Raw genomic sequence first — 14,638 nt, forward strand, 5'->3', positions numbered from 1 at the left:
AGATGCTCCCATGCTTCTCACACACGGCAGAGAAATGCTATGTGACCAGCAGGAGCAAGCCCCGAGCCCTGAGAAGGCCTCTAACATCGGTCGTGTTAACATCGATCTGCCCGTGCACGCAGATACGACAGATCAGCAAGAATGGTCTGACATGTCCACGCATGCGTGTCGATGCCCTTCAGAGCTTGTCGTGAGATATCTTGTGCAGCCCTCGCTTATATCGCGTGGAACAAGGAGCTCGAGGTTGCATCCGAAGCTGCCGTCAAGTATTGATTCGATGTTGTGACTTCGCTCTGCACGACATGAGAGACTGTAAATGCCTTGGGCTGTCACGAATAGATATCTGGAGATCTGCATGTCTGGCCACCTGATTGCGTGGCCCATGGCGGGTCGGTAGCTTCCGCCCTCGGGCTGCAGCCGATGAGATGGGACTTTGTAAAAATCGGCCATGGAGCCCTCATGTTGTGGGCAGGTATCCCACTCCGCTGCCGAGCACCCGCTTGGCGAGTCCGGAGGTGAATGCTTGAACCGGGTCGACTCCTGATCTGCCCTCCGATAAGGCGTCGTTGACGCCTGCAGGCCAGCATTCCTCCGATGATCACTCTGGGCTCGCTGACAACGCCGAAAACCTGCACGCTGAATTGCAGTTGTCGGCCATCCATGAGACGCGGACAGCCTTCTCCAACTGGTGTGAGGGCCCTGTTCCTGGCGGGCATGTGGAAATGAACGCAAACCCAAAGATGACGCCGACGGCCAGGCCAGAACGACTGGCAGCCGAGTGCGGCGGCATTTTCAGCCGTCGCCAGCAGCGTGAGGCTTGAAGAGAACTGTAAAAGGAAAGTTCCGTATCGCGTAGCGGTGAGAGCTCGTGTTTCGGCAAGAGTGCGGCACAGATGGTGAGCTTCGGAAAATGTTCTAGTGTTTTTCCTATGAAGGCTAAGGGCCGGCTAAGAGTCTAGAAGAAAGCCACGATTCAAAGTCAACAAACACTGCACACGTGAGATCGCGATCTGTGTTGAGAATATGCGTGGTGGACCTCGCTGCATAGTTGTATTGTACGAAGTTACCGCAGGGCGAGACATGTCTCACGATCAAACATCGCCAATCTCATTGTGCGATGCACCGACGTGACAATGTAGGGTTCCCCCACCAACCTTATCTCGACATCTTGAGCAGCAGAACGAGCAGCTATGAGTTGTACATCATCGCACTTTCGATGTCCGAATAATATTGCAGAGAACTTCTAGCTTTGTCATTCGAGCGCGATGTCGGCTATACAGATTTGGACCTGTCAGACGTACATTTGTCGATGCCAAGAGCGTCGGGTAAATAGCCGTCTTACACCGATCATGCTTCTTCAATCCGTGTACATTCTCAGCGTGCACTTGCGCTTCTATATGGTTGAATCGTTTGTCGATATTGGACGGCCAAACTCAACTTACCATAGGTACATGATTGTTGCTATCAAGAGAGATCTGTTGAATCAAGCAGTGATTTCTCACCAAGATTGCCTGTGCCTAGGACCGACACCACGCACCGCAACATCCTCGCACAGAGTGTGGCTTCCTACAAGATTATGGAAATCATTCCTTTCTGCGTGTAAGCAGACGTCGATGTCACGAGTTGTTGTTAATAATCTTCCGTAGGTCAACTCACTTCTTTGCCCTGTATTGGACCTCAGGCACGATTTTCATTTCCGGAGCATACGCGCAATATCTACGATATAACCCGAGCCAGCTTGGCCTTTTATCACGAGATATCGATCTTTTGTATGCTTCGAGTTGAATAAATGATTACATCATGGCCACTCTCCAAAAGTGCATCACAGAAACACAGGGCAGCGCCAATACAAGCACTAGTCGTACCGCAAGATTATCGATCAATAGTGCATCAGAGTGTTGAGAAGAAACTTGCACTAGATTGTTCTAGTTGTCAAGAGTTCGCTCCCTTCGAATCGCAAGGAGCGTTGCAGCCTCAAAAGTTCCACCATGTTTACAACTCACGAAAACGTCTAAAAAATATCATCGCAACCACCGCAACACTAGCCTATGCGTTAGATTAAGCGAACCAACGAAAAAGATAGCAATCTCCGGTCGTACTATACGTTTACACCTTGTTATGCGGGCTCGCTGTCGTACCTGGAGGTGTGTCAGAAGCATAGAACAAGACCATCAGCGGACTCGGTTGTTTTCACACTTTCATAGAGGTGACTCTTATATGCAATCGCGTATCTAGAGCCGGAAAAGAGAGAATGCTGTTGAAAATCAATTGCGTCTACACACAAGTATCATCATTCAAAATCCCTCTGCAACCGTGCCCTATTAGCATTCCGTCCAACCACCTCCACCAACAGACCTACAACTTCTCCAACCGATTACTCCCCAAAATCTTTCCACCGTCCAGCACAATCGTATCCCCATTAACATGCCCACCTCCCCTACTTGACAAAAACACCACCGCAGCTGCGACATCCTCCGGCCGCCCGACCCTCCCATTCGGACTCTGCTTGCCCAGCTCCTCCTCGCCGCCCTGCGCATTGATCAAGCCCGCCGCCATCTTGCTCATGAAGAACCCCGGCGCAATGCCGTTCACTAAGATGTGTCTGGGGCCGAGCTCAATGGCCAGATTGCGTGCCAAGTGTAGCACGGCGGCTTTGGAGGCGGCGTATGAGTAGGCGCCGACTGCGCCAATGGAACCCACGCCTATTCCAGCGACGGAGCCGGTTACTATTACGCGGGAGGGGGATTCGACGGAGGAGCGTTTTGTGAGGAGGGGGGTGAATCTGTGTTTGTCAGTATGGATTGTCGTGAGATGGTGGGTGGGGTGGATCACTTTTGGATGGTGAAAAATACGCCTTTGACGTTTAGATCCATGACTTTATCCCATCCGTTCTTCTCGTCTACTTTCTCGAATTCACTGCCCCATGTTGCGCCTGCGTTGGCGAAGAGGATATCGACATGATCCGTATGCTTCTGCACCTCTTTCACCAGTCTCTCAATCTCAGAGAGCTTCGAGCTGTCTGCTGGAACCGAGATGGCTTTTGCGCCTGGCGCCAGGTTCGGGAGCGCATTGAGTGCTGCTACGGCTTCTTCGCAGGCGCTCGCCTTGCGCGATGTGATGAAGACCTTGGAACAACCGGCTTGGAGAAGACCAGAGGCGGCGTGGAGTCCGAGGCCACGAGACCCTCCGCTGACGACTGCGACTTTGCCGTCGAGGCGGAAAATAGAGGAGAAGTCTGTAAGCTGGACGTCGGCTTTTGCTGACATATTAGAGGCGTGGAGGTTCTGAGTCTGGTGATGACGGGAAAATGAAAGTGACAGCAAGGAGGGTATCAATCAGGTTTACAGGTATGATGGGGATAAATTGTAAGTACAATTCCGGAAACTGTATGTTTCGTCGTTGTCAACCAACCTCGGTGCTCGACGTTTGTTCATTGCGATATCATTGTACCGAGGTACAATTCGCACTAGCTCAGAGGGGTAATGAGCTGACATGGGAAGGCAGGGCCTGCGACATGTATACCATCTCGTACATTTGGGCCATTACGAAGCGCTTTTAGTGTCGGTGTTGGTGTTTTTGACATGAGGTCGTGACTGATGAGCAGCATTCATTCGTGTAGCACTTGCCGATACCGGCACCGTCCCACATTTACACACGCTTATTGCCGGCATCTGTCGTGTGCCAATGCTCCGTTCCCTACGGAGTAGATGCATGTAGTTTCGGAGTGATAGATAACACGTCTTCAAGAGACATAAAACAAGAGTACCCAACTGTCCTCCCAAAAATACATCAGACAATCATCATGGCCGCCAACGGCCCAGACAACACACCCCCAACACCAGCATACTTCCCCACCTCCGCCGACTCCCCACTACACCCACCCACCGCCTTATACCAAAAGCTACGGGACCTGAAAGAAGATGCCTTGACCAAAACCCAGGACCTGACTGTCCCACCGCGCTCCGGCCGCGCCTGGCGCGTCCCCGCAGGCTCCCTCTTCCGCCTCTCAACTCCCGAAGGACCCCAAGTAGGCGACCTAAACATATGGAATGCCTCGGACCCACGCGAGCGCTTCTGGGCCGCACGAACGCGGCAGCTGCAGGGGAGTCATATGATTGAGGGAGATCGTTTGTGGTCGAATCTGCCATTCATGCGGCCGCTCGCTGGCATCATTCGCGATGGATGTCTGATCAAAGACGGACCGGGAAGTGGAAAGAATGGCGGGAGGGAAGAGAGCAGGGATGAGAGGGGAGGGGTTACACGTTGGGGAGGCAGATGTCATGATCTTCTGGGGACGCGATGTGACCCGTACATTTCGAGCGTGATTTCGGGGACGGATTATGATTTCCACTGTCATTCGAACCTCGTGCGAGCGGTGCTGCCACATGGGTTGACGGAGTTCGATGTGCACGATGTGCTCAATGTGTTCCAAGTCACCGGGCTTGATAGCCAGGGGCGGTATTTCATGGAGGCAAGCCCGGCGACCAAGGAGAGCACATTGACGTTTTTTGCTGAGCAGGATTTGCTGTGTGCGTTGAGTACGTGTCCCGGTGGGGATCTGAGTGCCTGGGGGTGGAGCCAGGCGGATGAGAGTAAGGCGGAGGAGGGGAGGGATATGAAGAGTACGTGTCGGCCGATTAGGGTTGAGGTGCTGGAGATCAAGGATAAGGGAGTGTTGGCGGGGTGGAAGAAGCCGGAGAGGAGTGGGTATAAGGGGTGTCATGGGATGACGATAATTGGCGGAGAGGCATGATTGTGGATCCAGTTGTATGAAGAACACTGAGAACGATTGAATGGAATCCAGTTGGGATGAAAGTCTGATATGCTGTGATTTGGTATACCTATGTACACTTTTGAACACCAAGCTCCAATACCAATGCGATTTCAACTTGAGATTGAACCGAAGAAGAAGAAGAAGAAGAAGAAGAAGAAGAATAAGAGAAGTCAGTAATTGATCGATCAGACACCCGCACTCTTGACATCAGCCTGCTCGCCGCTTACCATCGCCTCCAACTTCTCAACATGTGTGCCATTCTGCTTGTCAGCACTCTCACCAGTTCTCAGGGGGCTGCCCTCAATACTCGGGATCTCCAAAGTGTTCGACCTCTTCGGTCTAAACGGAATCGGAGTGCTCGGTCTCGAAGACAAGAACTATTCACATTAGCCTACTTTCTCCAAATCGACTCTTGATCATGCACCCATACCGAAGAAGCCGCACTCAACAGCGCAATCAAAGACGCCTGCACAACATCATGGTGAATACCCACACCCCACACCTTCTGGCTTCCACCCGCAACGACACATCCAATGTACGTCGCAGCCTTGGCATCCTTGTTCGTGCCGATTGTGTGCTCGTTGTAATCCACAACATCCAGCTCGATTCCCAGACCCCTCAGCGCATCGGCCAGAGACGAAATAGCGCCGTTGCCACTTCCCTGGATTTTGTGCTCCTGGCCGTCGATCTCGAGAACGCCCTTGAAGATACGGCGCAGGTTTGAAGTCTTGTTGGTCTTGCCCTCCTGCGGCGGCTCGGGGGTCTTGGAGCGGTCGGCCACGATGTCGTAGTCGATGAGGCCGAAGCGCGGGTTGCGCTTGAGATGGTACGCTTTCTCGAACAGCTTTGTGATCTCTGTGGGCAGCAGCTCGCGGCCAAGGCTATCCGTCTCCTTCTGCACGATCCTGGAGAAGGCGATTTGCAAGCCGCGCGGCAGGTCGAGCTCCAGCTGGCGCTGGATGATCCAGGCCACGCCGCCCTTGCCGGATTGCGAGTTGACGCGGATGATGGCTTCGTATGTGCGGCCGATGTCCTGCGGGTCGAGGGGCAGGTAGGGGATCTGCCAGGGGGATTCGTTGGTTGCGTCTTCTTGCTTGCGCTTCTGGAAGCCCTTCTTGATGGCGTCTTGATGCGAGCCGGAGAAGGCGCAGACGACGAGCTGGCCGCCGTAAGGGGCGCGCGGGTGGATGGGGATCTTGTTGCAGGTCTCGACCATGTCGATGATGGATTTTAGGTCGGAAAAGTCGATCTTGGGGTGGACACCCTGCGTGTACAGGTTGAGCCCGAGGGTCACGAGGTCGACATTGCCAGTGCGCTCGCCATTACCAAACAGGGTGCCTTCTACACGGTCCGCGCCAGCCATCTGTGCGAGTTCTGCCGCTGCGACGGCGCAGCCACGGTCGTTGTGGGGGTGCAGAGACACGCAGATCTTCTCGCGCTCGGTGATATTCCTGCAGAAGAACTCGATCTGATCGGCGTAGACGTTCGGCGTAGCCATCTCGACCGTCGCCGGCAGGTTGAAGATGATGGGGTCCTCGACCGTAGGCTCCCACGCAGCCTTGACTGCCTCGCAGACCTCCAGCGCAAACTCAGGCTTGGAGTCGGAGAACGTCTCGGGCGAGAACTCGTAGTGCCAATGCGTTCCTGCCTGCTCTGGGTCGTCCTTGGTGATTGATCTCGCGTACTTTGTGCACTCGACTGCCAGGGCGAGTGTCTCCTCGTCGTTCATGTTGAAGACGATCTGCTGGAAGCACGGGCTGGTCGCGAGGTACAGGTGGAGAATGGCCTGCTTCGCGCCCTTGAGGGAGTCGACGGTGCGGCGGATGAGCTCTTTGCGGCACGGCGACAGGACTTGCAGCCAGACATCGTCGGGTACTATACCGGGAGTTTGGACCAGGCGCTGTGTGAAGTCGAAGTCGGTTTGCGAGGCGGAGGGGAAGGAGACTTCGATCTCCTTGTAGCCGAGTCTTGTGAGCATCTGGAAGTACACCCACTTCTGCTCGCCGTCCTGCCCAGCGTAAGTACATCAATGCCATAGAGCATGCAGTTCCAACAAACCATAGGGTCGACCAGACTCTGATTACCGTCTCTCAGATCCGTTGACAGCCATCTTGGGGGCTTCTCGATTGTCTTGCTGGGCCATGTCCTGTCTGGAAGGTTCAGCGGCTTAAACGCCTTGTACTTCTTCCACGGCTCTGCGAGCATAGGCATCTTTGCTTTCGATGTCCTTCAACGGCCAATTGGCGCAATCAATTGGTGTATGGTGGGTTATTGGTGGCAGCTAAGTCAACCAGTCACAGCAACGTGGTGATTGGGAGCAACGTGGTGATTGGGGGTATCGTGTAAGAGATGGGTATATAGAAGGCAAGGGAGATTGTTTGTGAACGAGTCACGAGCTGTGAATCATAGCAAACAATTTCATCGTGCGAGGCTAAGCCGTCGCCATGCTTGCAGGGCGTATGACGATGCGGGGCGGCGCGCACTGGCGCAAAAGTCGAAAGAATGCGGGGCTCTTCCGAGAAACAGCCCTCCGATCTCGGCCTGTCACAAGCGGCGCGCAAATGAATGAGTGTCGTATGATTGGAAGGCAGTGAGGCGGACTGAACGACAAGGTACGCCTTGCAGTGCAGAGGGTGATAGATGCCATGGACACATCTTACGTCCTCCCACCATGACCCGGGTCCAGCCCTGAGTGATGAATCTACAATAGGGGAACTCTCAACCCGCAACAGTCCACCTCGTTTCCTCTGATCTCGACTCTCCGCCCAAAGTACAGGCTTCCAAACTCCTGCACATACGCACGGTCTGCCTCACTCCATGTGTCGAGGCCCATCCTGCTAAGATCGTCTCGGTCGATCCACAGCGCATCACCCTCCTCGCCTTCTCTTTCTTCGTTCTCATGCTCGCTCTCGATCAGTTGGGACAACACCTTGATCAAGAGCGATGATTGCCGGTGGAAGTATGCAATGACTGCCGTCTCGACCGAGTCTTCGTACTCAGCTATGTCGCCGACAAGCTCGCGGTCAAGATCCTTTTCTGCCGTAGTGTATGCATCTCGCTCTCCAGCGCTCGCCCACCACATGAAGCCCTGGTATGCGAGTCGTGACCATGTGATAGGCTCAACGGCTGTGTCGTCGTAGGCCTCGTTGAAGTCGTCGTCTGCGCGCTTGGCATCGATCTCGTCGTGCGATATCAGCGGTGATGCGTCGTCGTTCTGTTCGTCTTCATCATGGAAAGTCTCAGTGGCCTGCTGGTGGTGCTTCCACAGCTCACGGTGCAGCAGCTTATACCGTGCGACGTCGCGCTGGCTAGCCCTGATCACGTCTCCCTCGCTCGTGCGCAGCTTCGGCCAGTGTCGCTGCTGTGCTTTTGAGCCGTTGACGTGCGGGACCTCGACGACGATGTCGTACAGCTCTTGCTTAGTTGCGATGATCTCGTCCGTCGTGCACGCGACCCAGCCCTCGGCTGTCTCGTGGCCCGGTGTGTGGCCGCCCTTGGGGTTGCGCAGGTCCTCGAGGTAGGGTATGTCGTGCACACCAACGGAGAAGAGTGAGGGGAGGCGGAGGAGGTCCTCGGTGCCCGGCGCGAGGTGTTCGGCGTCGCGCGGGGAGATGCTGGAGAGGACGGAGAGGTTGTAGACTGCACACGTCAGCTTGGTCTGGGGGAAACGTCCGCCGGCACTCACCAAACTCGCATGTCGTCCGCACTGGCGGACTGCCCACGAAGAGGATGCGCTTCCTCAGCAGCGCCGCCTGTTGCAGCCTGAACACCAACGGGCCAAACAAGGTGAGGTACTGCAGTATCGCCAGCGCAGGATGGTACTCGGGCAGCCGCGCTTCGTCCTTGGGTATGGCCGTGACTGTCGAGATTGCGCGATCGCGGATGGACCCCTTGCTGTCTGTGTGCGTTGTTTTCGTCCTGCTCGTCTGATCCGCCCAGAACTCCTCCAAAAGTGCTACCGTCTCCTCCTTAGCCAGCGCTGCCGCAATCTTCTCCAGTCGCCCAGCCAGCAGCCACCCCCTGCCTAGCCGGCCATATCCTCCCTCTCTCCTGACCAACAGGCCAACAGAGACGAAGTTCGCATTCCTGTCCTCTGCACTTGCATCACCCCTGGCGAATGCGCCCAGCCCGGCGTAGCCGTCATGCGTGAAGTAGACGAGATCGTTTGCACGCGTATGTAGGCCGGATGGCAGCGACTTGAACTCAACACCATCCAGGTCTGTGTCGTTGGCGGTGCGTTTCCATGCGATTGTGTAGCTGTACGCGTCAGCATTGCCTGCGCCATGAGGGTGCTCGCCCAACACACCCGACTCTTTTGTCGAACTTGATCAGGAAGAGCGCTTCGACTTGCGGCGCGTCGCTGCTGCTCCCGTCGTCGACGTCAGTCGCGCTCGAGTGTGTCGAGGCCGACATGGTCGCGTGGTGGGCGCTGGAGTGGTTGTCGCCACGCCCGCGGACGGTGATGCAAGGCCGATGGCAGGGCAGGAGCCGGAGCGTGACGAGGCAGGTGTAGCCGAGAAGGGGGATGATGCAAAGCCACATCCGTCGACCACGGGGCTTCAGTGCCTTCCAGATCAAGCCTTACACTGCAGCGCGATTGTTCGATTGCTGGGTTGTTGTCCTGAAGTCGGTTTTGATGACGGTGCACCCTCCGCCTTCCACAACTTCTGTATGCATCTAACGGGGTCGATTGTGGTTGACGTTACCACTAAACACGGCGCCGCCCACGTTGATCCCATAAGTTGGAAGGTCCAGAGCTGTCAGCACTCCCGGAGGTCTGCTCTTCGAATATTCATTGAGCTCGAGGCTTTCTGTGTGCAACACGCCAAATACCTCGATCGAGACGTCTAGCTCAAAACTACATCAACCGATCTTGCACCCTCCTCATTCTTCAGTCTGTCTGCCTTCAACGGCAAGCTGATATACTGACAGCATCATCAGACACAGGTCTTACTGTCTAATGCCTTCAGCCTGGGACATCGGTACGTTGGAACCCTCGTTCGCGTCTGACGGCCTTTCCTTGACTCCATTCGAGGACCTGTCTGCTCAGCATCGAAGACGGCACGACTGGTAGCTGACATATTACGCACATCTCACCTGAGCTGTCGCCCCGTGGAGTCTTGACGTGGGGCAGATTCGGAGAGCGGAAACGTGCAACACCATCACTGTCATGTTCATAGACACCCGGTATTATTGACGTCGTTCGGAGCAACTTAGATTGCAAACTTCCGTGCTTGCTGCGTATGCTGTGTTATTCATCTGACAACGTCATCATGTGACATCAGGCAAACCTCTCGACCTGAAAGCAATGCCGCTTCTCGCACCAAATTAGAGGGCGATGCACTGGGACCGTGTCATAGCTTGATGTTCTTCGCGCCAACCCGACACGTCCGGAGGGGATGTGTGTTATGTACGGTAATTCTCTCCAGTTGGCAGAGAACAGTTAGAAGCATTCCCACTGATGCTTCTCCATGCGCTCCATCCGTCTTTCTTGCCTTCTCTCCTCATGCTCGTTCATCCGCCCCAACACTTTTCTTTTCCCTGGCACATGAACTCTTTTTCACCACGGCAAGTCTCCACGTCTGCTCGAAGCATTCCAGCGATGCTTGCGCAAACGGCTGTAGCCACTAACCCCGTACCAACACAAGCTCCAGCAACCGTTCACAGTCCCACACGTAGATACGCAATTCCTTGTACCTAAGCAATTGACTGACCATCAAGCCCCTGCTCTCTCCAACGCTACCTCAGCTCTCCAGGTCAGCACGCGGCAGTCTAGTGTAGCCACCACACCAGTCGCGAACACTGCTAGCATCCCCACCACCATCTTGCCGGCACCTGCGTACATTCCCGCAACTTGTAAGTATACCAGCTGATGATTGAGGTGCAGCCACTGACAATCGCAGGCTTCAACCAGGCCGTACCCGCACCCTTCGCTCCCTAGCCTTATGCCTTCCCAGCGCCTACGCCGCGCTTCGCCCAGCCGCTATCCACCTGCCCTATCAACTGGACCAACATCGCTGGTTTGACGCAAGAACAAATCGAGGCCTACGAGTCACGAGCTCCGTGGAACCAAGCTCCAGTGATTTTCGAAGCGGTCACTCAACAGACTCGTCACTTGGCAAAGGGCAAGGTGCCTTCCGAAGAGTGCGTCCGCACGCGATTCAAGAAGCAATGCTTGGCTGTTTTCAAGGGCAGACCTTTCGGATCATCTTGACGTGTTTTGAGCGTCTCAAACTGACTGCCTTGACACTTGAAGAGGGAACACAGCTCACCACCTCTTCCATGACGGTTCTCAGACAATGCATTGAAAGTCAAGCGCACTTGAGTCTGGCTGTCGTATCGGCTCTTCAAGACATCCAAGACTACGTGCCGGATGACGAAGACTGCGTACCTAGACCAAGCTCCCGAGACGTTCGAGTGTCTTTGCTCTCTGTGCGTAATGGCTTCAAGGATCGCACAATCAACATACATCCTCGAGCTTATCCACGGGTCACCGAAGACATCTTGGTGGAGGAGCATTGCGTGGCCGAACTCAACATTGAGTGCATGCCACCTTGAGATCTGCGATTCCGCCTCCGACCCCCGGCAAACCATCCGTGTCTGGAGCTTCGATGGCCATCACTTCCCCATCTCACTCGACCCCGCCTCATCGGGGTCAGTCTACTCTCATAGAACCCGTTCTATGTCAGTAAAGACGAGGGCAACAGCCACTTCAAATTCCAGAATCTTACTCACCTAGAAGTCATTCTTTGTGAGCGAGAAGAAGGACTTTTTGCATGGATGGCCGCTCGGTACACACCGAAAGGGTACAGGCGCATTATGCTCAGCTCGACGAAGACATCTGGAAACATTGCATGCAACTGGCATCTGCTTCAATGACAACTTGTAGCACGCGAAATACATTGAAATCTCCAAACGATCACCATTTGCACACATTTCGTGCACCCCTCTATCTTGTTTGTATCATCGAAAGGGCTACAGGCATGTCAGTCTTACCCAATTTTTCTGTCTCACCACAGTAACGCCAGGAAAATCTGGTCCAGAAACATATATAGTCAGAGCGCTAATCTGTGACAATGATGACTGGCCCAGAACCTACCTCGCACGTTCTCTCATCTCACTCCAGTACTATCGAAGCCATCAATCGCTTGTGTGTAAGCCCTCTCACTCCGGTCTCTCGCTCTGCAAAACCCAGAGATCTTTATCATTGCTCTGACGGACCCACGCAGAATATCTTCGCCAACCTCGCGACTCAAGAAGACCTAGGCCAGAGGATGAGGTCGCTATGAAGTTGATGCATGCACCAGCCTGGCAAAACAATGTTTTATTCACGTCTATCCCGATCTAGATATTATTTGAGGCGTCAATTCACGGCATCCGCTCTCATGCCTGTAAGATGGAGCATTGTAACTGCAGTATGATAAAGCACATTTGCATTGTGCCACTTCTTTTTTGATCATGGAGCATCAGTCAAGTCGAAGTTAAACCTATCGCGTACATGTCTAAGCAGAAGAGAAGCCGTGACTCGACAACTGGTTTGGCAAGAGAGCCCGACGAAAATCTCTCGGTGCTTTCCATGCACGTGCACTCAACTAAGCAGTAAAGTCGCCATGCTAGTTGCAGCATCTCAGAGCTGGGGAGAAGATTATCAACGATGTTGATTGCTGTCAGCCACCTAATCTTACGTTGCCATTTCGTCGCAACATCGGTTTTCATACATGTTCAAAATCACCTCATCATCGCTGAAAGGTAGTCATACATCTAAATGACTATTAATCGTATCCTTCGCATCCAGCGTTTCAAACGGGCAGTACTACGAACAGTAACCGTACAGTAGTACGGCTTAAGTTAGCAGTCAGTCCGTGGTGAGGGTACAGGCAGTAGCGTAGTCGTACCGTAGTAGCAATAGCAACCGTAGTACTGCCGTTAATAGCAACCGTAGTACTGCCGTAATTGGTGTAGCCCTGAGATGGTTATGGTGAAGTATCAAGTTGGACGGTAAGGCCTTACAACTTTCTCAAGAATTGGCTACGTCACCGGCTTGTTGTGAGCCACTACGGGCAGCTGGAGGATGAGATAATTGGGCAAGATGATATGGGTACAGAGGCCTCCCAAAGCTCCAATTGACCGACTGACGTTGAAGAGTGGGGCGCCTAAACTATATCAGGCAACTACGGACCGTAGTTTAGGTCAATTGAACAATTATCACTACTGTCCGTACTCTCCAGCTCCTTTACCGTAACCGTACAGTAGTACTGACTGTTGGAAACGCTGTTCGCATCTCATGTGGCATTGCCAGAGGCGCCAGCTATCGCCCACTCCTGCTTGATCTTCTGTGCCTTGACCTTTGCATTTTCTGCAGCTTCGAGTTCAGTTATGACATAGTATTATCTACACCAATGTTTGGTCCAAGAGTAATGTTACCAGATTTTAGGAATCACGACTAACGCCGTTCAGGGCCAAGCAAGTTGACATCGCATGCTGGTACCCTAACGCTGCTTAGACTACACGTAACTCCTCCCTGACTACTCTCTCTGCCTTGAAACCCTTCTCGCGTATCAACCCTATCCACTGGTGCGCATCATCGTACCTACTCAGTCACCATGCCCGTCTCACGTACCACACCATGCTTCCTCTCGCCTTTCTCACAACCTCAACACTCGCGCAAAACACCAACACCACAGATTCCTCAAATGTTAATTGTTACACCCCCTCATACGGTTTTTCCAGGTCTGGTCGATGTTTCTGCCACAGCACCCATCGCGCGCCGCGGCGCGTCAACGCAGAACTGGTTCCTAACCGTGACTCTAAACGACACGCGCACGCCCACCACCGCAGATCACGAGATCTGGGCGTGGCTTAGCACGCCGGGGAACTCGACGGGACGGGCGTGTGTGCACCTGCTCAACGTATTGTAAGATCCCCAGAGAAACGGGAACGCAGGGTGCGCGGGGAGTCTGAGCGATAACTGCATCGACTTCATCGAGCGGAGCATGCTGCTAACCAACGCCGATGTACAAGCTGAAGATTGTCCTAATCTGCCTTGTCGTGACGTCTTTGCACGAGAATGCGGCGACACATTAGGGCAAGTTTTCGCCAGCGGTCCGTTGCAGTGTTTGCTGGCGGTCCGCTGCACTGATTGTCTAGCTCATTCGGTTAGTTCAGTCTGCTTCCCATCCCTTCACTGCTAATCCCTTCTACTATATAGTCCCGATCGATCCTCGCCACAGCTCACAAGAGAGATCAATCAACTCAACCATCTCAACCCTTCCACAGCAAGACTATACCGGCACGCTGTCCACCTGGCTTCCCTGTCCGCATTGAACAATGTAGATTTCTGATATTCTGTAGCGGGGAGCTCTGACCCCATCAACCTATCCAACAATATCTGTACGGACCGGCGCATCCCGGAGTCTGATCAACCTCCGGACAGTTACAGTACTCATGGGTTGTTTGGGATTAGTGGGTTTGGCAATGAGAGGAGCGATCGGGGAGCTCCGAGTGAATTCACGTGGTATGATAGATACGTCATCCAGTCCATGCCGGGGATCGTTGCGGAGGAGGAGAATAGGGAGAGTAAGACACGAGTGGTTTGTGTTACGCCTAGGTGGATTAGTAAGGGGGAGTAGGAATCAACGGGCAAGTGCTGCGGAATGAGTGCAAGGTAACTGGTTCGGTATCGTGGTTGCTATCGCTATTCTAGCTCTGTTGTAAGAAGGAAAAGAAGATCGACAAGAACTGGGGTGGAGATAGAAATGAAGTGGTAGATTGTTGCGGTATCAGACTGCTGCAATATACGTTACACATGAGCCTCAATACACATGGTTGTAACGGGTCATGTTTAGCACGTTTCAAGTCATGTAT

General features: G+C 53.7%; 6 protein-coding genes across 6 annotated transcripts; 2 read left to right on the plus strand and 4 right to left on the minus strand.

The window, feature by feature from the left end:
- Positions 1 to 329: 329 nt before the first annotated feature.
- Positions 330 to 1,082, minus strand: BU25DRAFT_452704 (uncharacterized protein; the record flags this gene model as incomplete). The annotated part of the gene is made up of 2 exons (XM_033709805.1): positions 330 to 901; positions 998 to 1,082. The coding sequence occupies 2 exons, from the start codon at positions 1,080 to 1,082 to the stop codon at positions 330 to 332; spliced, it is 657 nt and encodes a 218-aa protein (XP_033555642.1).
- Positions 1,083 to 2,253: 1,171 nt separating this feature from the next.
- On the minus strand, positions 2,254 to 3,565 carry BU25DRAFT_379588 (NAD(P)-binding protein). The gene is made up of 2 exons (XM_033704202.1): positions 2,833 to 3,565; positions 2,254 to 2,782 (listed from the first exon to the last, which is right to left on the minus strand). The coding sequence occupies exons 1-2, from the start codon at positions 3,264 to 3,266 to the stop codon at positions 2,356 to 2,358; spliced, it is 861 nt and encodes a 286-aa protein (XP_033555643.1). The 5' UTR covers positions 3,267 to 3,565; the 3' UTR covers positions 2,254 to 2,355.
- A 192-nt stretch (positions 3,566 to 3,757) lies between these two features.
- On the plus strand, positions 3,758 to 4,857 carry BU25DRAFT_416106 (uncharacterized protein). The gene has a single exon (XM_033707700.1). It carries the CDS (start codon positions 3,803 to 3,805, stop codon positions 4,751 to 4,753), a length of 951 nt encoding a protein of 316 aa, XP_033555644.1. The 5' UTR covers positions 3,758 to 3,802; the 3' UTR covers positions 4,754 to 4,857.
- BU25DRAFT_237662 (2-isopropylmalate synthase) lies at positions 4,857 to 7,113 on the minus strand. The gene is made up of 2 exons (XM_033701482.1): positions 5,205 to 7,113; positions 4,857 to 5,151 (listed from the first exon to the last, which is right to left on the minus strand). Exons 1-2 carry the CDS (start codon positions 6,750 to 6,752, stop codon positions 4,960 to 4,962), a joined length of 1,740 nt encoding a protein of 579 aa, XP_033555645.1. The 5' UTR covers positions 6,753 to 7,113; the 3' UTR covers positions 4,857 to 4,959.
- Positions 7,114 to 7,475: 362 nt separating this feature from the next.
- BU25DRAFT_354433 (uncharacterized protein) lies at positions 7,476 to 9,187 on the minus strand (the record flags this gene model as incomplete). The annotated part of the gene is made up of 3 exons (XM_033703512.1): positions 7,476 to 8,413; positions 8,460 to 9,031; positions 9,081 to 9,187. 3 exons carry the CDS (start codon positions 9,185 to 9,187, stop codon positions 7,476 to 7,478), a joined length of 1,617 nt encoding a protein of 538 aa, XP_033555646.1.
- A 1,189-nt stretch (positions 9,188 to 10,376) lies between these two features.
- BU25DRAFT_463672 (uncharacterized protein) lies at positions 10,377 to 10,715 on the plus strand (the record flags this gene model as incomplete). The annotated part of the gene is made up of 3 exons (XM_033710621.1): positions 10,377 to 10,449; positions 10,496 to 10,630; positions 10,678 to 10,715. The coding sequence occupies 3 exons, from the start codon at positions 10,377 to 10,379 to the stop codon at positions 10,713 to 10,715; spliced, it is 246 nt and encodes an 81-aa protein (XP_033555647.1).
- Positions 10,716 to 14,638: the final 3,923 nt, after the last annotated feature.

This window comes from Macroventuria anomochaeta, assembly GCF_010093625.1.
Source record: "Macroventuria anomochaeta strain CBS 525.71 unplaced genomic scaffold BU25scaffold_55, whole genome shotgun sequence".
Taxonomy (NCBI): domain Eukaryota; kingdom Fungi; phylum Ascomycota; class Dothideomycetes; order Pleosporales; family Didymellaceae; genus Macroventuria; species Macroventuria anomochaeta.

Coding starts and splice junctions, on each gene's coding strand:
- BU25DRAFT_416106 (XM_033707700.1), top strand. CDS start 3,803: ATGGCCGCCAACGGCCCAGACAACACACCCCCAACACCAGCATACTTC.
- BU25DRAFT_379588 (XM_033704202.1), bottom strand. CDS start 3,266: ATGTCAGCAAAAGCCGACGTCCAGCTTACAGACTTCTCCTCTATTTTC. Junction 2,783..2,832: donor GTATTTTTCACCATCCAAAA/GTGATCCACCCC, acceptor TGACAAACACAG/ATTCACCCCCCTCCTCACAA.
- BU25DRAFT_237662 (XM_033701482.1), bottom strand. CDS start 6,752: ATGCTCACAAGACTCGGCTACAAGGAGATCGAAGTCTCCTTCCCCTCC. Junction 5,152..5,204: donor TGTTGAGTGCGGCTTCTTCG/GTATGGGTGCAT, acceptor TAATGTGAATAG/TTCTTGTCTTCGAGACCGAG.